The sequence below is a fragment of the Elephantulus edwardii genome, unplaced genomic scaffold (genome assembly GCF_000299155.1).
Source record: "Elephantulus edwardii isolate Elephantulus edwardi_28Jun2011 unplaced genomic scaffold, EleEdw1.0 scaffold00041, whole genome shotgun sequence".
Taxonomy (NCBI): Eukaryota; Metazoa; Chordata; class Mammalia; order Macroscelidea; family Macroscelididae; genus Elephantulus; species Elephantulus edwardii.
The window spans coordinates 8587719-8611152 of record NW_006399791.1 but is presented as its reverse complement, the minus strand read 5'-3'; the positions used below and the strand labels follow the sequence as shown (position 1 = coordinate 8611152).

At 38.5% G+C, this 23434-nt stretch overlaps 1 protein-coding gene across 1 annotated transcript in view; it reads left to right on the top strand.

Moving 5' to 3' along the window:
* The first annotated feature begins 2134 nt into the window (after positions 1-2134).
* Positions 2135-23434, top strand: part of FANCI (Fanconi anemia, complementation group I) — a 102936-nt gene continuing 81636 nt past the window's right edge. The window contains exons 1-9 of the mRNA XM_006885227.1: positions 2135-2218; positions 4807-4879; positions 9873-10003; positions 10388-10544; positions 10624-10681; positions 12579-12620; positions 13183-13306; positions 14330-14415; positions 16985-17111. Of these exons, the coding sequence (XP_006885289.1) occupies positions 2135-2218; positions 4807-4879; positions 9873-10003; positions 10388-10544; positions 10624-10681; positions 12579-12620; positions 13183-13306; positions 14330-14415; positions 16985-17111 (882 nt within the window). The remainder of the gene's footprint in view (positions 2219-4806; positions 4880-9872; positions 10004-10387; positions 10545-10623; positions 10682-12578; positions 12621-13182; positions 13307-14329; positions 14416-16984; positions 17112-23434) is intronic.

Below are 23434 nucleotides of genomic sequence, written 5' to 3'. Positions count from 1 at the left end.
GGCTAGAGTAGGTAGTGACAAAAGAGGAGCCTGGCAAGATGAGGAGCCCTTGTGGCAAAGTGGTTAAAACATTTGGCTGCTAGCCAAAAGGTTGGAAGTTTGAATCTACCAATGGCTCCCTGGGAAAAAGTTGTTGTCATAGTCTTTTCAGTAGCTTGTTTGCAAGTAAAAGCTGGACAGTGAATAAAGAACTATAAAGAAGAATTGATGCATTTGGATTATGGTGTTAGACAAGAATATTAAATTATGAACTGCCGAAATAAATAGCCTTGTCTTTGAAGAAATACAGACTGGATGCTCCTTAAAAGCCAGAATGAGGAGACTTGGTCTCACATATTTGGACCTGTTATTAGGAGGGACCGGTCCCAGGAGCTCCGTGGTCTAGTGGTAGGGAACTGTGGTGCCAACCTCAAGGCACATGGTTTGAATCCAGCGGCTCTGTTGGAGAAAGATGGACATTCTCCTACCATGCGATTTACTGCCTCTGAAAACCCTCTGAAGGATCAACTATGAGTCGGTGCTGACTTGACAGTACACAACAGCAAGCCCCTGGATAAGGACATCCTGCTTGGAAGGGAATTAATGAAAAAGAGGAAGACCCTCAGTGAGATGGATGGACACAAGGGCTACAACAGTGGACCCAAGTGTAGCTGTGGTTCTGAGGACGACACAGGCCTGGGCAGTGTTTCATTTTGTTGTATGTAGCTTCGCTATGAATTGAAGCTGCCTTTCAGCATGTGGTTAGATTGACAGGCCTTAGAGTAGTGGATATGGAGGTTGAAGGTGAAGTTGACAGTGTTGCCCAGGTTTCTGACTTGACCAGGTTGGTGGATGGCAGTATTCATTGACTAAGAGGGCAACATACACTGAAGTCGAGGAGCAGGAGCAGGTTTCTGTCCTCTGGTTTGCACTTCCCCCTCCTCAGTCCCATAGCTGGTAAGTTAAATCCTATCTGCCTCTAGTTCATTCTTGATTACTGTTGCCCAGTCTGCACCCCAGTACAGGTCTGTCACCAGCACTGTTCTTACGGATTATATGTTATAATGAATAAACCAATATAGATACTTTATTAGCTAAAATCTAGTTTACGTTACTGTTCACGTTGTGCTATTTGATCAGGTAAGTTTTATTAAATCCTTACTATCGGGTTCACTATTAACATATCATACAGAGTGTTCTCACTGCCTTAAAAATGCTCTGACCACTGTCATCCTTCCCTTGTCAGATGTGTCAGTGCCAAATTTTTTTTTTTCTAATCTGTAGGTTCTCTTTTTTTGGAGAAGTCTTTTGATGTGCGTAAGGATTTGATTTTTAAGAGGCCCTGATCATCTGGTTTTTCCTCTCCTGATTGTGCGTTTTTATTTCTAGTTGATTATCTGTTTATACCCTAGATTAGGGCTCCTGTTTGCTCCAGTAATTTCTTGGATGATCATTGTGGTTTTTGGTTTTACATGTTGGTCTTTGAGTCATCTTGAATTAGCTTTTGTATATTGTATGAAGTAAGGATCATGTCTGGATCTTTTTGCAGGTAAATATCCCATTTTGCCAGCATAATTTATTAAAAGAGTCTGCTTTTCCTTTGCTTAATAGATTTCTTCTCTTCAAAGATCAGTTATCTATAAATGGATGAATTGACTTCTGGGTTTTCAGTTATATTTCATTGCCTGTATATCAATGTATAAATATTACATGTTTTTAATAAAGGATGTGCACGCACACGCGTGTGTGTTTGTGTTTATAATAATTATTGTGTTCTATGTTTGACCTGGTAGCAAATTGAGTTATGCTACTGCCCAAAGGGTACACCTTTCTGTTGGTTCAAATCCACAAGAGGCTCTCACCTCAAATCCATGAGAGGCTCTGACCTTGACAGGGTTGTACTGCATGCAGAATATTTTGAAGGCTACAGTCTTGACTACAGACGTAAACTGCTACATCTTCTTTGGAGCAACATGTGTATTTAGACCTTTTAGTTGGCAGCTGGGCACTTTGACCACTGCACCACCAGGACAAGCTGTTTTGTCTATAAGTAGGTATGAAATGATAGAAGAAGAAAAGAAGAGCCAGCTTTAAAGGCTTCTGAAAGTTTCATCTGGCTGACGTTTTTCTCTACAGCTCTCTGAAATGAGCAACCATGGATCAGAAAATTTTATCTCTAGCAGCAGAGAAAACAGCAGACAAACTTCAGGAATTCCTTCAGAACTTGAGAGAAGATGATGTGAGTATTAGAAGGCATGCTTTGCTAAAGCAAGTCAAAACTTTTGCATGTATCATTATCTAGTTGACATCTTTACTTGAATACCGGGGGTAATGGTGCTTGGCCTTGTGCCAAGCCTCCTGAATCCGAAACTGAGCGTGAAACAGCTGTTTTAACAAATCCTTTGAATGATTTGGAGTTATTTAATCCTAGATTTTCCCCATGTTAATATATGCTGACTCCCCATATTAATATATAGATCTCCCCAGTAAATTGCTTAAACCAGAAATTTAGGAAACTTCCTTGATTTCTTCTTTTCCTGTATCACCACCTCTTTTCCTGGTTGGTTCTATCTCTCAAATATTTCCTGAACTTTCTTATCTTCATCTCTCCTGCTACCACTTTGTTCTAAGCAGCTCTCATCCCTCATTTGAATACTACATCAGTTTCCTAGCTAAACCTTCCACAACGCATTGTCTACACAGAAGTAAGAATGACTTTGTTTTTTGAATGATATCTTAAGTTTACACAGTAGTTTAGGTTCCCATTCAGGATTCTCTACACAAATTGTTCAGAAGCATTAGTTGCATTTTTTACATTGCATGAACATTACACTCTGATTGTTCCATTTAAGTCAATCTAGTTTCCCTACCCCCATACTTCTCATCTTTGTTTTACAGCAGTTGTTTACTGTTTAATCTCATACATGAGTTTTTAAAAGACATAATAGTACATTTAGCACCCTATATCTGTTGATTCTACATCTATTGATTCCAACCTTGGGACTGAAAATATTTGGGGAGAAAAAATGGCTCCTAAAAAGCTATTAAATGGTATATCAGTCCCTCAGAAACTAAGGGGAGACAATAAAGTGCTATTTACAGAATATTTACATTGTATTAAGCATTATAAATATTACAGAGATGATTTAAAGTATGAGGAAGCTGTATAAAGGTTATATGCAAACACTACACTATTTTATATAAGAGACTTGAGCATCCTTAGGTTTTTTAACAGGGGAGAGGGTTCCGGAATCAATTCCTGAGAGATAACTATGTTCATGAATGTATTCTTTGTCTGCCAATGTGTTATTTAGCTAAAAAGTGACCTCAAGGGTTCATTTCAGTTCAAGGTTTAAAGAATATTTCAGGACATGAGATTTGTGGAGCTCTTTAATTTCGATCCCTCTAGTAAGTTTGTATTTTATAGGAATGTGAGGTTCTGTTCTATTTTTTTCTCCATTCTATGTTATTCAGTCGAGAAGAGAATGACTAGTGATGGTAACCAGTCTAGTTCTGGTCTCAGTAAGTAAGGCTGTTGTTCCTGTAGACTGTTCATCCTTCATTGGGCCTTTGGTCTCCTCCTTTCTCTCTCATTTTGGACAAATAGAAACCAACAGCTGTATCTTAGATGACTTTTAGAATTGTAGATACTACTCATCAGTAAAAAGAACCTTTTAAAAAAATCATCTAGTATGTAACTAGAGTTCTGATGGCCTTGTCTGTAGGGAGTTGTGCTACTAATCTCAAGGTTGCACCTCTCTCAGTTCAGATTCTCCAGTGACTCCGAGGAAGGAAGAGGGACAGTCTCCTTCTATGCATTTACAGCACCAGAAACTCAGGCGAGGGTCAGCTATGAGTCAGTTCCGACTCTACAGTCATGAGAACTAAATAATGAATGAAAAACATACTGCTCCTTTTCTCTCTGATCACTTCTTTGGGACCTAGATACAGTCCATACTTCCTATTATGGCTTATTCATTTTACAGTCTGCTCCTTGCCCATCTTTCCAAACTCATCTTGTGCTGTTATTTTTCTTACTACTGCCGAGCCTTATTGCTCTTTTAAGACCCTCAAACATAAACTTTTTGCCCTGTTCTCACCTTTCATGATTGTTCCATCTGGATTGTCCTCCTTCCCTTAACATCCTCCACTCATTCTCACTCTCCAGAACTCTCTTTAAATGTCACCTTCCCAAGACTTCAAACTGCTTCATTCTGGTGTGACCTGTCGAGAATTTGCCCTTGACATTTTTACAAATGTTGAGTTTTGAAAATGCTAATTCTGATTCCATATATTTAAGGTAGAAATGCAGAATCTCAGCAAGATGTCAAACTGGAATGATGACCCAGTGTAACTAACTGCTCTAGTTAGTTATTCCTCTATCCTCAGTTACTGTCTTTTCAGCCTCTGTTTGTTCCCTTTACACTTAATCTGAGATTTTGTTTAGCCAGCCTTTCCCTGCACTAATGTAGACTCTGAGTTACAAGGATGTCCTCCTTGCCTCCCTCCCACATGCCCAGGAAAAAGGACAGGCTCAAAAACGACTTGTTTAATAAATGAATATTCTCTTGCATGTAGCACAATGGCTAGTGCTGAGTAAATAAGTGCTCAGTGAATGTTGAATGATAACGTGGATGAATTTCAGTTCTGACAATGCAGCCTCATTAAATGTGCTTTTTTTTTAAAAAAAAAAAAATACATGGAGGTTCTGAGTGATAGGAACCTGACAGATGAAAGCTTTCCACTGTGGAAATTTAGGGTCATTGGAGTAGGAGATGGGCCTGCCTGTTGCCAGGGACTTAAGTAGTGTTCACTCTTTGATTGCAGCTAACTAATCTTGTTCAAAATCAAGCAGTGAAAGGAAGAGCTGCTGGAGCACTCCTGAGAGGCATATTCAGAGGTAATAATAATTAAGGATTATTGTAATTGTACTCATGAAATGTTTACTGTTGTCACATATTGCTACTTTTCTATTTGAAGCCCCACTGGGACATTTTTGATATTGGGAGATTCTACAGAATGAACTGAAGCAGCAATCTCTTGTCCTGTGGATTTAAATGATTTCTGAAGGGAGTTGAAGTGGTTGCCTGAGATTGTACTGCTGGATTGAGAGTTTGTTAAGGATACACTTTCTGTAAAATTCCCTTTGGTTTACTTGTGCTTTTAAAATTCTGGAGAACAGTAATGTTAGTACTTAAATCTGTGCTTAGTAAGTGGCTAGGGGGCTCTAGAGTTTAATGAAGTGAAATCTTGGACTGTTTATACACAGATTCTTAATACTAGGCAGGACATATATTTGCTTCTGTATTTTGAACAAGGGCCAGCCCCACCTTGTAGATTGTGACTCACAGTAGTTTTATAAATTATGTAGGATAAAAATTCTACAATTAAAATGGTTTTGGACTCTTCGATTATTTTAGCTTGGTTTATTTTTCCTTTACTCGGGTAAGTTGGGTCTCTCTTACAAGATTACTAAAGCATCTCTCTGTTTATGAAAGAGATTTGAAAGTTGATTGTATCTATCTTTATGAAAATTTATAAAATTACTTTTGTGTAGAAATACCAGATATCAGGTACTGGAGGGAATTAACCCCTCATCATTTTACTTCTCTTAAATTGTATGTTTGACCAATAGTTAACTGATGATGACGTTTACAGTTTTGTGAGACAATTCTATACTGTAAAATTTATAGGCTATCAAAGTTAGCTGTTGTTTTTAATAGAAATAAAATTCACATTGCATGCCAGTACTTTTAAAAGCAACTTACTGAGCTTTAATTGACATACTGTATAACACTCATTTAACATGTACAGTATCTTTTAGTATATTCACAGAGTTAAACAGTTATCACCATGGTAAATTTTAAAACATTTTCATTTTCCTACCAAAAAAACCCATCTCTGCATCCCTTAGCCATTACCTTCAAGCCTCTTACCCATGTCACCTTTCAAAAAAATTCAAACTCATTACCATCGAATTGAACTGACTCATAGCTGACCCTCCAGGGGGTTTTTCAGAGACTCTAAATCACATGGAAGGAAATTGCACATCTTTCCCCCCATGGAGCCACTGGTGGATTCGAAATTCCAGTGAAGTAGTGCTCTTAGGTTAGCAGAGAAGCTCTCTGCAGCCTGCACCACTGTCTCCTTTCTGGCAATGTAGATTCATTCGCCTGTTTTGGATATTTCATGAGTACAATTACAAGGCATGGAACTTTTATGATTACAGTTTTTCACTTAGCATACTGTTACTAAGGTTCATCTGTCTTATAGCACAAATAAGTACTTCACTTTTTTAAATAGCCAAATATTATGCCATCTTGTGAATATGTCACATTTTACTTATCAATTAATGAGTTTAAACACATGAACTTTTTGACTATTATAAATAATATTTCTAGAATTCTATGAAACCATCTGGTCTAGGGTTTTCCCCACCCTCTTTCCTATTCCTTCACCCCCTAACCTGCCCACTAGCCCCTGCTATCCTAGTGATTAGCATTCCCCTTTCCAACATCTCTTTATATCTTATCCTTCTGTTTTTATAATGATGGTCATCTGCAGTATTTTTCCTTATGAGACAATTAGTTTACTCAGCATAATACTCCCTAGACTCTCCCATGTTATATAGTATTTTACAAGATCGTTGTTCCTTAGTGTTGCATAGTATTCCAGTGTGAATGAATGTACCACCATTTCTCCATTCCTTTGTTGATGGGCATTTGAGCTGTTTGTATTTTCTTGCTATGGTGAATAACTCTGCTATGAACATAGAATACATAATCTCTGTGACTCAGTTCTGATCTCAGTGGGTTATATTTCTAACAGTGGCCTAGCTGGTTCATATGATATATCTGTGTTCAGCTTTTTAAGGAAATGCCAAACTGCATTCTAGGGAGATTTTTCCCATTATACAAATCCCTCTGGCTGTGCATGAGAGTTCCAGTCTCTCTGCATCCTTGCCAACATTTATTGCTTGTTGTCCTGTTAAACTTTGCTACTGGGGGTAGATGGTATCTTGTTGGATTGGTTTTCATCTCTTAATTGCAAGAAATCATTTATTCATGTGTCTGTTTGCCATCCAGATGTCTTCCTTTGTGAAGAATCTTCCTATGTCTTTTGCCCATTTTGTTACTGGGTTATCAGTTTTTTTTGTTTTTTTTTTTAAATCAGTCTTTTTCTTCTGGAGGCCCTATACTATTCTGTAAATGAAGCTTTGCCATCTTGGTCTCTGAGGAGCATGCTGGCTGCACTTTCTCCAGTACGTATCGGTTTGTTCTTTTGGCTAGTCAGTACTCTTCTCCAGCACCACAACTCAAAGGCTTCAATTTTTCTTCAGTCATCCTTATTCATTGTCCATCTCTCTGGTGCATAGCAGATGATTGAGAAGGCCACATCAAAATAATTCTTCTGCCTCACTGTCTCTAGGATCTGTAGATTGCTCTCTGCAATCTAGTCTGCATTTTTTAGGGAGAGGATTGTTTTGTTTTTTCAGAATGTTTGATCCTGCTTACTGCCTCCCAGACATTATGTGAAGTTCTTCCTGGTATGTGTGAAGGTTGTGTGTGTAGGTTGTTGTCAGTTCCTTATCTTCATGATGCTCTTCATAAGTTGTAGACTTCTAAATGTTGCCCCGATACAGCTTCCTAGTGGCAGTCTTCCCCTCTGATCATCTGTGTGTGACTCTGTTTTCATCCTGTTGTATTTCCATTTCCTTAAGATTGTCGAAGGTGTGTTTGCGAAAACCTGATTCTTACTTTATGCTTTATTTCTTTCTGGTCTAATCTTTGTTTTCTTCCTTCTCATAGCTTTTGGTGCGCCTGATACAGGCCATGGTCTTTGCAATCACTTGTTATGCATCAGAGAGTTGGACAATGACTAGGGAGGATAGAAGAATTGACGCCTTTGAGCTGTGGTGCTGGAGAAGAGTATTTAATGTTCCATGGACTGCCAAGAAAACAAACAGATTCATCCTAGAGAGGGTTAAACCAGGCTGCTCCTTGGAGGCAAGGATTCTGGGGCTTCGTCTGACATACTTTGGACATGTTGTAAGGAGAGACAGGTCTTTAGAGAGGGACATCATGCTAGGTAGAGTAGAGGGACAGCACAGGAGGGGAAGACCCTCTATGAGGTGGATTGATTCAGTGACTGGGGTAACAGAATGGGTGTGTCAGGGGCAATGAGATTGGCACAGAATAGAGCAGGGTTTAGGGCTGTTGTACATAGGGTCGCTATGAGTCGCAAACGACTCGATGGCATATAACAGCGACAACAAATATCAAAATTTTAAAGTTTTCTGCCATTATTTCCTCAGATACTCTTTCCTTTTTCTCTTCTCCATCCAAGAGTCCATGATACACATGCTAGTTTATTTGGCAGTGTACCACCTCCCATTAGGCTTTGCTCACCTTTTTCAATCCTTTTCTCTTTTTGCTTGCTCTTCAGATTCAGTAACACCGGTTACTTAATTTTTGTTGTTTTAAACAACAAAGTTATTATCCTTCTGATTAGCTTATTCCTTTCTTCTGTAAGATCAAATCTGCTGTTGAACACCTGCAGAAAAAAATTATATTTCAATTATTTCCTTTTTTTCAGCTCCACTATTTCTGTTTAATTCACTTCTATAGTATTTATCACTTTTATTAGGGAGCTCTGGTGACCTAGTGGCAAGAAGCTGTGCTGCAATCACAAGGCCACCAGCTGCTCCATGGAGAAGAATGGACAGTCTTCTCTATGCGATTAACTGCTTCTAAAAACCCGCCAGAGGGTCAGCTATGGGTCAGTTCCAACTCTACAGTACACAACAACATCTCTTTATTAGTATTCTTATTTTGCACATCTATAATTTACTTTCTTTAGTTTTCTTTGTATGTATTTTCCTTTTGTGCTAGGAGCATTTTTATTTCTGCTGTTTATCTTCTAATCTGTTAGATAACCCTGGTGGTTCAGTATTGTTAAGTGCTTGCTTGATAACCAGAAGAGGTAGTTCACTCCCCAGCTGCCTTGGAAGCCCTTGGAGGCAGTTCTCCTCTATCCTTTAAGGTCAGAATGACCTTTTTCAAAATGACCTCAATAGCTATGGGTTTTTATCTGTCCGTTATCCAAACTTCCATCTCTAGAGATATTTTTTCCCCCATTTTCTTTTAAATGGGTCTTCATTAGTTTCTTTGTATGCTAGGGTGTTTTGTTTTGTTTTTTCTTGATGCTAAGACTCTGGAAATTACAGTATGTTAGCTTTCTTAACTACTGTATTCCCCTGACCTTTTTTTAAGACAGAGCTGCTTCTTGGGGTGGCAGGGAGGAACCCTCTAAAGTTGGTAGTAAAGTCCTAAGAAAAAAAGAGTAAAAAACCCAAAAGTATATATACTGTCTTTTATGTTTTTCTACATATTGTTTTTATGTTCAGAGCTGTCATACACAGGGCCACTGTGGGTCAAAGGTGATTAGATGGTGCATAACCACAACAACAACATATTGTCTTTGCCAGCACTCATTTCTTAAATAAATTCAAGTGATTGTATAGTGTCTTTTCATCTCACTTTGTCCTTAGTATTGGGAACACATTTGCTAATTTAAAAAAAAAATCTGATCTATCTCGGACCATCTTAATTTCTCCTTCATCTTTGATGTTCAGTTTTACTAGAAGTCTTAGTTCACAGTCTTTTTCTTCATGCATTTTGAGTATCTCATCCCCTTTCATTCTGCCTTCTTTGGTTTTTGCTTAATTGCTGGACTTTAACCAAAGGATCAGTGGTTCTAGGCCAGCAGAGCACCTGGTGGTAAGTGCTCTAGTCACCATACTATAAATCCATTTGTTTTTTTGTAATTGACCTTTAATGTTGTAAGACTTCTTTTTTTTCTTTATTTCCATACCACCTTTTTAAAACAAAAAGGATCTCCCTGTTCGGAAGAAGCTGGAGCCCTTAGGAGATGTAAAATATACACATTCTGTATTCATTTGGTGGAGTCAGGGGATTTGCAGAAAGAAGTTGCATCTGAAATCATAGGATTACTAATGCTGGAGGTAAGATACAAGAAAAAAAATTTGGGAGAGTGATTTTAAGGTTTATAATTTGTTAAGGGAAGAAAAACTTAAGTGTGGAAAACCTAATTCCCGTTGTGTGTAAAATTGCTTGTTTGGACCTAGCTGATAACATTAGGTTTCTAGTATCTTGGAAATATGTTTCTTTGAAGAGCTTGCATATTTGAAAATGTTAATATATAGTGATGGAGGATTATGACCTTTGAAGTCCTTTACAATTATAAGTATGTGCCAAAAATGAATCCCTTGAAAGATCACTTCTGAATTTTAACATTAGTTCTGTTAATTCAGCAAAAGAGCTTATTTCTTGAGAAAAGATCTCAGACTTCTGTATTTCTACATAACATTGTATATGTGAACTTTTAGGCTCACAATTTCCCAGGACCATTATTGGTGGAATTAGCCACAGAATTCATTGATACTGTCAGAGAGGGCCACTTAGTGAATGGAAAATCTTTGGAGCTACTCCCCATCATTCTCACTGCCCTTGCCACCAAAAAGGAAATACTGACTGATGGAAAAGGTAATTTTTAATATCTTTTCATAATTCCTTTTTCATTCACTTGGTCAAATTTAGTTCTCAGTTTATTTTGTATTTCTAGGTGAATTGAATGGGGAAGAATATAAAACACAGTTGATTAAAACCCTCTGTTCTGGCAGGTGAGTCTTTCTCAGGACCACCATTGTGGTCAAAACTATGTATCTTTTAACTAGTAGTTGCATTTCTGGGAATCTACCCTAAAACATAAAAGCTTTATTCATTACCATGTTAACACAAAAATTGATAAGCACTTTAAACAGTAATACAGATAGGTAAGTTAACATATATAAACTATGAAAGCTAAGGTTGATCCACTCCGTGAAACTGATAACCATTAGCAATGATGTGAATCAAAAAGTATTCAGGTTTACTGATTTGATAGACACTGGTGGACCAAGACTCTGTAACTCTCTTTGTTGTTGTTATTTGCCATTGAGTCACCTGCGACTCATAGCGACCCATGTACAACAGCCCTAAACCCTGCTTTATCCTGGGCCAATCTCACTGTCTCAGACATACCTATCCCCCATTACCCCAGTGATGGAATCAATCCATCTCATTGAAGGTTTTCCTCTCCTATGCTGTCCCTCTACTCTCCCAAACACGTCGTCCCTCTCAAAGGACTAGTCCCTTCTTGCAACATGTTCAAAGTAAATCAGACAAAGCTTCTGAATCCTGGCCTCCAAAGAGCAGCCTGGTTTTACTCTCTCTAGGGTGAACCTGTGTCTCTATTTAGTTACCCTAAAAACCTGGACTAAAACTCACCCCAATGGCTTAACTTTCAACTAAGTAATAGACAAACATACGAGATAAGCAGTAACACCAGGGAGATGCTCATTATTTTATATAATTAACCATTTAAGATGAACAGGACATGGTAGGGGGTGGACAGGGAGGAAAATGTGCAACAATGAATGAATGGAAATCCTAGTTCTTTATAAAGTTTCATTAAAATCTCAATGAATAATAATTTTAAAAAAAACAAAACACATGAACATGGCAGTATTTCCCCAGGGGTGAAGCCTAGGAGACAGAAAAAGGTAGGATAGAAGATTGATGGGAATGAGAATCACAAGGATGAAGTGGGATAAGCGTGGTTACATTGTGAGTATAGTATATTAATGTTATAAAACAAAATGTGTATGAGTGAATGAGTGGAAAACCAATCAGCTTTGTAAATTTACTCAGATCATAATAAAAAGGAAGAATAAAAAAATAACAAAATGATACGTATAAAGACCTGTGTGGACAGTGAAGCACCCAGTGAACAAGGAGAATTTTAATTTATAAAATAGTGTGATTACACTTGAGTATATTAAAAAGAACCAGATGGAATATCTAAAATTACCTAAACCAGAGATTACCTTTGTTAATGGTTTTTGAAATTTCTTCATAAATACCTTCAGGCATGTGGTGGCATGTATGTAGTTGCATACTTGTATGTTTTTAATTATACAGAAGAATTTATTCAATATCCAATATACATTGGGGTTTCATTTTTATAGTCTCATTTTTAATGCTGCTTTAGTTTTCTATTATTTGGCTAATTTTCAGTTGTTGGATTCTTCTGTTTCTTATTTTTCCATTGCAAAAAATGTTGCTGTGAACATTATTACAGATTAGGTGACCTTGTGTAAACAAAGTGACCTGTGTACAAGGTAATATATTTCTAATAGAGCTGAGTGGGTCTGTGGTCATATACATTTTTAAACTTAGTCATTGTCAGTTTGTCTTCCTGGAAGAGTTACGTTGTTCACTCCCTACAATTGTGTGAGAAGAGACTGTTTTCCCTACAATCTCGCTCACACTGGGTATCATCAGATTTTTTACATTGCCAGTCAGTTGGGTAAAAGCCGCTATTTGATTTTTTAAAATGACAGTCATTTTATTTTGTTTCAAGTTGATGCAGAATCATTGGTTTACCTTTTTTCTCTGTACTCATTTTAAAAGTAATGTTTAATATTTAAGTAAGTGAAATGAAATGTGTTGATATTCTCTGTCATTTTCTTTAACCAGGTGGGATAAGCAGCATGTGATCCAGCTCACGTCCATGTTCAAGTAAGTACCATCCTTCTCTCTCCTTTGTAGCCTGCTTTTTGAGTTTACCTGTTTGAAATCGACACATGCACCACTTCTCCATGAGCAAGAGTATTGCTTTGTTTTCTGCAGTAGGCTCCTTCCTCCCCTCTTGGCTTTTCAGTATAGCATTATGATTGATTGCCACCATCCCATTATGTAGATGAGGTTATTGGTCCTGCTTAAAAAAGTCCATTAGAAATCAAGACAGCTTTAGTATGCCGGCATCTCCTTTATTCTATAATCCCAAATTGTGTTTATTTTAAAAATTTTCAGTTACATTTTAACCACTGTCAGCCCTGACTTGTATTTTTAAAAATAAAAGCTGTGGAAGTACAGTGGGTAAAGTGACTTCAGCCAGGCTAAAGGACTGCACTTTGGGACCCGCAGCCCCTCTGAAGGAGGACTTGGCAGCTTGCTCCTGTCAACATTTACAGCTGTGGAGACCCTGTGGGCTATCTCTCCCCTGTCCTGAAGGCTTGCTCATTCACATCAGTGCATTTAAGTTTGGGTTTTTCTAGCCTCTGGAATCTTTGGTCCACAGGGATGTTCCTCTAACTGTAGAAGAAGTGGAATTTGTGACAGAAAAGGTGTTAAAGATGTTCTCCAAATTAAATCTTCAAGAAATACCACCTTTGGTCTACCAGCTTTTGGTTCTTTCCTCAAAGGTATAAATTAATAAAATTCTATTTAACTATGTTGTGTTTGTTGTTAAGTGCTGTCAAGTCGCAGGCGACTCATAGCAACCCTATGAAGGAGAGTCCTCGACACTTGGGTGCCTTTCATCCTCTCTCCGGGTTCCTAGGGTTTCCAGAGGCAAGCTGTTATGGAAGTGGATGCCACTCCTCCTTCCAAGCTTGTTTTAACTGGGGAGTTCCACCCCACTCTCTGTCCGCATTGGGTAGCCAACCACTAATGTATTTGACACATCAGTGTCACAGTGTTCAGCCTCACAGCAACCAAAAGTGACCGTGGTACGGCAACTTGTACACCAGGGCTATACGACCTAGAGGAATGTCTGAACAAAAACAATGAAAGACAGGTCCGAGGGCCGCAGATTAAAAGTCACCCACCTTTGGCTTGGTAGCATCGCTTTCTGTCCACTGGGCCAGCTGATCTCTCTCTCTATGTTGATATTATTGTTGTTAAAGTGCTGTTGAGTTGCAAGCGACTCATAGCAATCCTATGAAGGAGAGTCCTCGATGCTTGGGTGCCTTTTATCCTCTCTCCAGGTTCATAGGGTTTCTGGAGACAAGCTATTATAGACGTGGATGCCACTCCTCCTTCCAAGCTTGTTTTCAGAATGACAAATTAGAGCCATTCTGTTTATTTCTTGGTTTGCAAACTAGAGTATAGGTGATCTCATTTCATGTATGCTAAATTACTCTCATAAAAAAATCAGCCAATGAAAACAAACATTTTTCTTTGTGTTATGTGGTTTTTTATGGGAGTAAGAGGAATAAAGAGAACCCAAAAATGTAGACTATAGGTCCCTTGAAGTCTGCTACTAAGATATTTTAAACTCAGTTTTAATGTAAACGTGTTCTATACATTTGTAGTGTAATTTTAGGTGATAGTTGTTTGTGTTTTTAAATTATACTTGAGACTCTTTTTAAACAGAAAATGTTTTAAATTCAGATGATAGATCTTGCCCGTCTGGAGAGACTTTATCTAATTTCTTTTGTTTCTAGGGAAGCAGAAAAAGAGTTTTGGAAGGAATCTTAGCCTTCTTCAACGATCTGGATAAGAAGCACAGGGAAGACCAGAGTGGAGATGAGTGAGTGATAATACAGTGTAGAGATGTAAAGGCCATTTTTACAGATTTATCTCGCTTATCATGGCATGTTTTAGTTACTTCATAGTTAGCTTCTTTATTTACCTTCTACCTTCCCTTCAGTCCAGAACTTCTCTGATTATTTATTTCTGTGGTGTTAGCCTAAAAGTTGGGTTTTTAGCCATTAGTTAGCCCCCTCTGGTCTCCTTTACTGCATACACATGGTCTTGCAAATCATCCTCAGCTGTGGGACTAGAATAGGAGAACAGCAAGACTTGAGGCAAGCAAGATGTCTGGTGGCAAGACTTGAGAGAGACTGGAGCAGACCCTGTTGGCATGACCGTGGTGATGGTGTTAGTGAGACGCTGGCATTGCTGTAGAGAAACTGGCAATATGGAAGCGGAAGAGCCCTGAGATAAAGACCACAGTTAAAAATGTTTGCTATTCTTGCCTTTGATGGAAGGAAAAGCTGTTTGCTGAACCAAAACCAGAGTCTGGATTAATTGAGGAATTGTACTTGGAATTGTAGTACTAAAATATGTACTTGTCTTGTGAGGTATTCTTTGCCTCTCCCACTCTCCATCTTCCTTTGCTAATAAACCCCGTAGTTGGTATCATAACTGTGAGTCAGCAACGAATAAACATGCCTCTTGCTGTTGATGTGGCTCTAGAAGCCCCGTGAGGCTGGGCTACCGGCTCTTTATCTGCTTCCTATTCTGAAGGAATTGGGGGTTGTGCTATTCTTACTCCCTCGGCCCTTTCAGAGAGACACTCACGGCCCTGTTCCTCCATGGCCTCTTTTCTACTCTTTAGGCTTTTGACGTCAGAAAGAGTGGGATTTGTTATTTCCTCATTGTTCAGATACAAAGTTAGTAGTGTAACCGCTTCAGCTTCTTTATTTGCATGTCAGTAGCAGTAATTGGTCAATAAACTGCAGATTTAAAAGTTGTCAATTACTTTGTATGTTTTATAGCCAGGAACTATAAGAGGAAGCAGTGAGGAACTCATCAGACAAGGTCCTGCTCTCATGGAGTTTAAATTTTAGTGAAAAGAGCACAAAAAAAAATAAATGAGCAAGAAAAATACTGGAGTGGAAGTTGCTGTGCATTGTGACAACATAACTAGATTGGTGGTTGGGGGAAATTCTTCTTTGACAAGATGCTATTTTAATTGAAACTAGGATGATAAAAAAAGAGCCACAATAATAGAAGAAGAGCACTCCAGATTAGGAATCAGATAGTGTAAAGGCAGGACACAGCATGACCTACTAAGAAATAAAAAGGCCATCTAGTTAGAAAGATTGAAACTGTCAACAACTTCATCTTATTTGGATCCACAGTCAGCCACCTTGGTACCAGCAGTCAGGAGATCAAGAAACATACTGCACTGGGAAAGTCTGCAGTCAGAGACCTCTCCAAATTATTGAGGAGCAGTGATCTCAGCTTGAGAGCGAAGGTGTGCCTGGTCCAGGCCATGGTGTTTTTAATCACTTGCTATTCTTCTGAGAGCTGGACCTCAGATAAAGAGGACAGAAGAGGAATAATCTATGCCTTTGAGCTGTGGTGTTGGAGAAGAGTACTGAACATCCCATTGACTGACTAAAGAAGAGGCAGAGATATATCTTAGAGAAAGTGCAGCTGGAGTGCTCCTTGGAGGCTATAATGATAAAGCGTCATTTCCAGTACTTTGGGCATGTTGCTAGAAGAGCCTATCGTTAGGGCATCGTACTTAGAAAAGTGGAGGGTTGACAAAAGAGTAACTGGATGGATTGACACAGCAACTGCAGCAATGGCCCTGGAGTATGTCAGCAGCAAGCTGGAAGCTAGTAGGATGAGACAAAAGCAGATAGGTAGGGCCAGATTACCTAGGACATTAGGAATGAGATTACAGAGTTTGATCTTGATATTAGTCAAATGGAAAGGTATTGGCAGTCTTTAAACAAGCTAGTGAAGTCTGATTTGTGTGTAAAGCTTGTTTTGCTTGTTGTATGTCCAGTAGATTGAATGGAGGGGCAAGAAAAGTAGGAGAGGGGGACTAGTCACAGTGGGAAGATGGAGAAAAATATTTATAATATCTCTTGGAGATAGTTGTTGTTATTGTGTACCATCCAGTTGGAACAACCCTCAGGTGGGTTTTCAGAGGCAGTTAATCACATGGAGAAGGACAGGCTATTAAAAAAATTGATGGGAGGACAGTGACAGACTGCTGGACAGCAAAAAAAGACAATACTTCAAGAAGTGATCAACCATATTAAATCTGTTGAGATGTTAAAATGGGGACTTTATAATTGGTTTTGTTAATGCAAGAGTCATTGGTGGCCTATACTAGAATAGTTTTAGTGACATGAAGGTTAGAAAGGAGACAACCTGATTGAATTGGGTTCCACTGGGAAGACAGCAAGAAATAAATAGAAATAATGATTCTGTAGTCATTATTTCAAGCTCTTTACTACCTGCCTTCAGTGATTCATTGATTGTCTGAGTTCAGCTTGACTTGGTCCCTCACTCCTCTGAGTAGCTGCACTTTACTCGCTCCCTCAAACTCTAGTTGATCTCTCTCTTGAATTGTTTAGGCTGCTGGATCTTGTTACTGTACCATCAGGTGAGCTTCGTCATGTAGAAGGCACCGTTATTCTACACATTGTATTTGCTATCAAATTGGACCGAGACCTGGGCAAAGAACTCCTAAAACACTTAAAGGTAACTTCTTTTGTGAAACGTGAGAATGTTTGAACTCTGCCCATTTATATGCCTGTTAATGACAGAGAAACTAAAAATGTAAACTTTTATCTGCCACTGTCTTGCATAGCCTTTAACCTTGACTACTGCTTCTCTGGTTTGCTTTTTTTTTTTTAGTTGGAATATTGCCTGTGTATAATACCATGTGATTGGGATTTGTGAAGCTAAATCAATCATTGCTGAATATTGGTAGAAGTATTTTAAATAAAAGACCTATTTTTCTGAGAAAAGTGTATATCAATAAAAGGCCTATTTTTCTCCCAATTTTTTATTTTGAATTTTTTTTTTTTTGGTCTGCGTAAAAGTTTAAAACACAAATACAGTGAATGCCTGTATACCCTTAATTCACCAATTATTGACTTTGCTACATTTACTTTTAATTTTTTTTTATATTCATTGTTACAAATTTTTTTTCCCATCCTATCCCACCCCACAATGCACCCCTTGTTCCAGATTATTGTCATACATATATTGCCTAATCATATATTCCTTTTGGACAGACCGTCCCCTCATCTGTTCTAGTACATTGCCTATCCACTCTTCCCATTCTTTCCCCAACCCCCATCCATGACTTCTATTTTGTAACAGCAGTGTTAAGCAGTATTTTTTCCATTTGTGACTGAGATACTTCACTCAGCATAATGTCCTCCAGCCTCCCCGATGTATAATATTTTACAAGTTCATTTTTCAGTGCCATGTAATATTCCATTGTGTGAATGTACCACGGTTTTTCCTATCCAATTGTTGATGGGCACTTGGGTTGCTTCCATTTCTTTGCTATTGTGAATAATGCAGCAGTAAACAAGAGTGTGCATACATTTGTTTTAGTCATGGTTCTGGTTTCTTTAAGGTATATTCCCAGTAGCGGAATTGCTGGGTCAAATGGTATTTTTTTTTTTAATTATTTTATTTTTTATTATTTGTGTGTGTGTACCGTCAAATCGTATCTGACTGGTACAGGAGGAGATTGTTCCTCCGTCTTCAGCAGAGCATCTGGTGGATTTGAACTGCGCACCTGTGGGATTGCAGTGCAGCTTCTTGCCACTAGGCCACCAGAGCTCGCCAGGTCAAATGGTATTTCTTTTTTTTATTTTATTATTATTATTGTGTGTGTCTCTACCATCAAATCAGATCTGACTGATGCAGGAGGAGATTGCCCCTCCTTCTCCGGCAGAGCATCTGGTGGATTCGAACTGCATTATCTCTGGGATTGCATTGCAGCTTCTTGCCACTAGGCCACCGGAGCTCCCCTTCAAATGATATTTCTATGTCCAACTTTTTTAGAAAGCAACAGACCACTTTCCATAGTGGCTGTGCCATCTTACTTTCCCACCAGCAGGGAATAAGAGTTCTAGTCTCTCCATACGTCGCCAGCATTTGTTGTTTGCTGCCCTGTTGAATTTTGTTGTTGCTGGGTGAGGTGATATCTCATAGTTGGTTTGTGTTTTGTTGGTTTTTTTTGGTAGTTTTATACATTTACTTTTTCTACTTTTCCTCACATTGTTGTTTTACCATCAAGTCGGAACTGACCCATAGCTGATGCTCTGGCAGGTTTTCAGAGGCAGTTAATTGCACAAGAGGAGATTGTCCATCCTTCTCCCATAGAGCATCTGGTGGTATTGAACTGTGTGCCTTTTGGGATTGCAGTGCAGCTTCTTGCCCCTAGGATACCAGAGCTCCCACAGACATTTAAAAAATATGTATACTTTTCCTGAAAGTTCCTGAAAGTAAACTAGAAATCATAACATTTCAGCACTTGAATACATCAATATTTAACTCCTAAAAATAAGGATATAACTACACTATCATTATGACCAATGGGAAAATGAACAATAATTCCCTAGTTCTATAATTTATGGAGACCTGGAGGCATAATAGGGAGCTCTGGTGGCCTACTGGATAGGGAGTTGTGCTGCCAACCTCAAGGTGGATGGTTCGAATCCACCAGTTGCTTTGAGGGAGAAAGATGGATAGCCTCCTTCTGTGCAGTTCATAGCTTCTGAAAACCCACGGAGAGTCAGCCTGGGCCAATGCCAGCTGGATGGCAGTGGGTGTGTGAGTGGAGAGAGTGCATTATGGTGTTGGGCTGCAACCTGAGACCTGGTTTGAATCCAAGTTAAACCTTTCTGGCAAAGTGCTTTATAAGGGATGTGTATTTTCCAGTGTAAAGATCCGCAGACTTTCTGTAAAAGGCCTGATACAAAGTAAACTTTGCAGATCTTTGTCGTAACCTCTCCTTTCTAAAGTTGTGACAAGAAAACAGCTATAGATAAGATGGGGAAAACCAAGTAAGCCAACAGGATTCTGTGGGTGGTCCAGAGTTTTAACAAGCCTGCTGCTAGCTAAAATGGTGAAGGCTGGAGTAGACCCAGAAATGCTTTGGAAGAAATGCCTGGTGACACACACACACACACACACCCACACACGCACACACGCGCACACACATATGACAGGTTCAGCTCTGTTGTTCATAGGGGTCACCATGAGTTATAGTCAACTCAGAGTCACCTAATGGTAGTAACATATGGTTATTGAAGTTTTCTTTTTATCATTTTCACGTGTCATGAATATTATTCTCTTATTTTTCCCCAGCCTTTTAAAAGTGTAAGAATTAGGTGGTAGGCTAAATCTAGAGCAAGCACTTTAGCTTGCCAATCCCTGTTCTGTTGCATTAGGTGAGGAGGAACATAAGGATACAAGTTTGCTTTTATGATTAGGAAGTAATCCATTGGATCATAAATTGAGTTCAGATGTGACTCTTCTTCCCCTGCAACCTGTCAACAATTGGCAAACCTGGTCTTCTGTATTAATTTTTATCTAAGAGTAATTATTTTGAGAGTTGCAAAATGACAGAATTAAAATAACTTTTTAAAACATTTTCTTCTAGTTTATTTACAAAATCCGAATACATTGTTTTCAAGAAGAAATTATTTTCATTTCCCTCACCCCCCATCAATTTGTACAACTTCATGATTAATCCCCCTCTCCCCCAGCACATCTTCATCCCTCTGATTCCAACCTCTCCACTCCTCTTGGATCCTTATACTCATTCTACAGTATTGGTTTTATACAATATTTGTCCATGTGGGACTGAGTTAGTTCACTCAGCATAATGCTGTCCAGTCCCTCCCAAGTTAGGTAATAATTTACAAAATCATTGTTCCTACGTGCTGCATAGTATTCCATTATGTAAATATACCATAATTGCTCAACTTTTAAAAATCTTGTCACTTTGTCTATGTTTACCTAGAATTCTCCTGTAAAAAGTACTGCCTCATACTTCTTTTAAAAAACATCATTATGCATATACTCATTATTTACTATTGCCTTTTTTGTCTTTGAGACTCAACCCAGATTTAGGCAGTTGGGCCTTTCAAGTTGGCTTATCTGTCCTTTGGGCATGATCTCACTTGTCTTGGAACACATTTGTGGCAAAAGATATGTAAAATATTTTGCACTCTCCTGGTCCCATCCGGATACCAACCATTTCTCAAAGGAACCCTGGGGTCTTACAGGAAAGAATATTTCAGTGATCTGGCAACACTTGTGTCTTCTATCGACTCTCTTCTTTTCCCTTAATCATAGTACCTATTTTATTTCTCTTTTTAGAGAAATCAGCTTTTCCTTTTTGATCCTGTTCTATTTTATTTTATTTTTTTTTCCTGAGGAACACATGACTGTTTATTTAGTACCGTAATTAAATGTTAAACCCAAGCTGTTGTTGTTGTGTACCATAGAGTCAAAACTGACCCATAGCTGTCTATTTTATTTTTGTTTAATGCTCTCCTTTCATGAATTTAAAATTTTATTTTTTCTTTATTTTGTTATTCTTATGCCATTTCTTTTATGCTTGTGTTTTTAAAATTTAATGTCACAAAAAGAAAAATTAATTTTTTTTAAATTTACCTAGTTGTGCAGCCACCACCCTGATCCAGTTTTAGAACATTTTAAACACCCTGCAGAATTCCTCATTAATCTCTATTTCCACTTCTAAGCCCAAATGACCCTTAATTTATTTTCCTTCTCTGTTGTTGTTGTTATGTGCCATCGAGTCACTTGCAACTCATAGTGACACTATGTACAAAGAGCCCTAAACGCCGTTCTATCCTCTGCCAACCTCACCATCTCAAACACACTCATTCCCACCACTCCACTCACAGAATCGATCCATCTCATCGAGGGTCTTCCTCTCCTATGCCTTCCCTCCACTCTCCCAAACATGATTTACCTCTCCAAGGACCAGTCCCTCCTTGCAACATGCCCAAAATATATCAGATGAAGCTTCAGAATCCTTGACTCCAAGGAGCATTCTGGCTTCACCCTCTCCAGGACAAACCTGTTTGTTCTCCTAGCAGTCCAGCACCACAGCTCAAAGGCATCAAGTCTCTTTCTATTATCCCTATTCACTGTCCAACTCTCCAATGCATAGCATGTAATAGCAAAGACTATAGCCTGGATCAGGTTCACCTTAGTCTCCAGCCTAACGTCGTTGCTCTTCGGTACTTTTTGAGAGGTCCCTCACAGCTGACTTTCCCAGTGCAATTTGTCTCTTGATTTCCTGGCTGCTGCTACCAAGAGTGTTGACTGTGGAACCAAGCAAACTAAAACTCTTAACTATCTCAGATTTCTTCACCATCCATACTGATGCTGCCAGCTGGCCCAATGGTGAGAATCTTTGTTTTCTTGATGTTGAACTTCAGTCCATGTAGGAGGCTGCAGTCCTTGACCTTCTGCAGCAAGCACTTCAGGTCCTTCTTCAGTTTCAGCGAGCAGGGTTGTGTCATCTGCATAATGCAGGTTGTTGATGATTCTTCCATCAATCTTGATGCCACATTCCTCCTCGTATAGCCCAGCATCTCGGATGATCTGTTCTGCATATCTCTATAGAGATATGTCACCTTTTATAGACATTTTGTGTGAGTGGAATTATATAGTACTTGTCTTTTTTGCATATGGTTTCTTTCACTTAGTATATTGTTTTTAAGAGATTCAGTGATGTTGTAGCATGTAGGATTTCATTCTTTTTTTAATGCTAAACATTTCTGTTATATGGATACATTAATTTTATTTAGTTACTCACCAAACCCCACTACCTTTGAGTCAGTTCCAGCTAATAACTCTACCCTGGAGGTAGAGTTCAGGTAGGGTTTCCAAGGCTGTAAATCTTCAGAGGAGCAGACTCTTCTCTGTCCTTATAGAGGTTCTGGTGGGTTTGAACCAGTAACATTTTGGTTAGCAGCTCAATGCTTAGCCTGCAGAGCCACCACAGTTCCTTCTGGTATTTACCAGTTGACGGCTACTTGAGTTGTTTCCTTCAAGCTATCAAGAATAATACTACTGTGAATATTTGCATGCACATTTTCCTTTCTCTGGAGTAGATACCTAAGAGTGGAATTCCTAGGACTTGTAGAAATTCATGTTTAAATTTTAAAGCAATTGCCAGACATTTCCAGAGTGACTGTATCATATTCTATTTTCACTAGCTGTGCATGAGGGTGGCTGTTTTGTCTATATCTGTGTTCACATTTGCTATTGCCTTTTTATGATATTCAGAGGGCTGTGGCTAGAAGTCAGGTGTTTTAATCACTGTGCCAGTGGGGTCTTTTTTATCCTGTTTAGTGTGTGTGAAGTGATAGCTCATTGAAGTTTTAATTTGCATCTATTTAATGACTAAATATAAGCATCTTTTCATGTGCTTTTTATTTATTTTAATATCTTTCATGAATGGTCTATTCAAATCTTTCCCTCATTTTAAAAAGTTGCATTTTTGCCTCATTGAGTTGAGTTGTGTGACTTGAATGTTCTGGATCTCAAAAACTTACTCATTGCTGGGAAGTTGAACCCAGCTCGGAGATGACCCTGCAGCAGGTCTCTAAAGCTGTCTTTTTTCCTTTGGTGTGGCTGTGCATTTATTAGATAAATAATTTTTTTTATTACTCTATGCCTTGATAGGTTTTTCTTTTTCTCTTAATAGTATTTTATGAAGCACAAAAATTTGAAAAAATTTTTTTTCTTCTGGTGTTAAATCTATAAGACATCTTTGCCTAACCCGTGGTAGTGAAGATTTTCTGCTATTTTTTCCCAAAAGTTTTCTAATTTTAGCTTTTATGTTTAGATCTCTGAATCATTCTCCCAGAGATATATTTATGTTGACTATATTATACTCGTAAAATGTAAGTAATGACCATCAACAAACGAATGGCTAGAGAAGCTGTGGTATATTCGCACAATGGAATACTATGCTGCATTAAAAAACAAGGAACTCATGCAATATTATTCAAAAT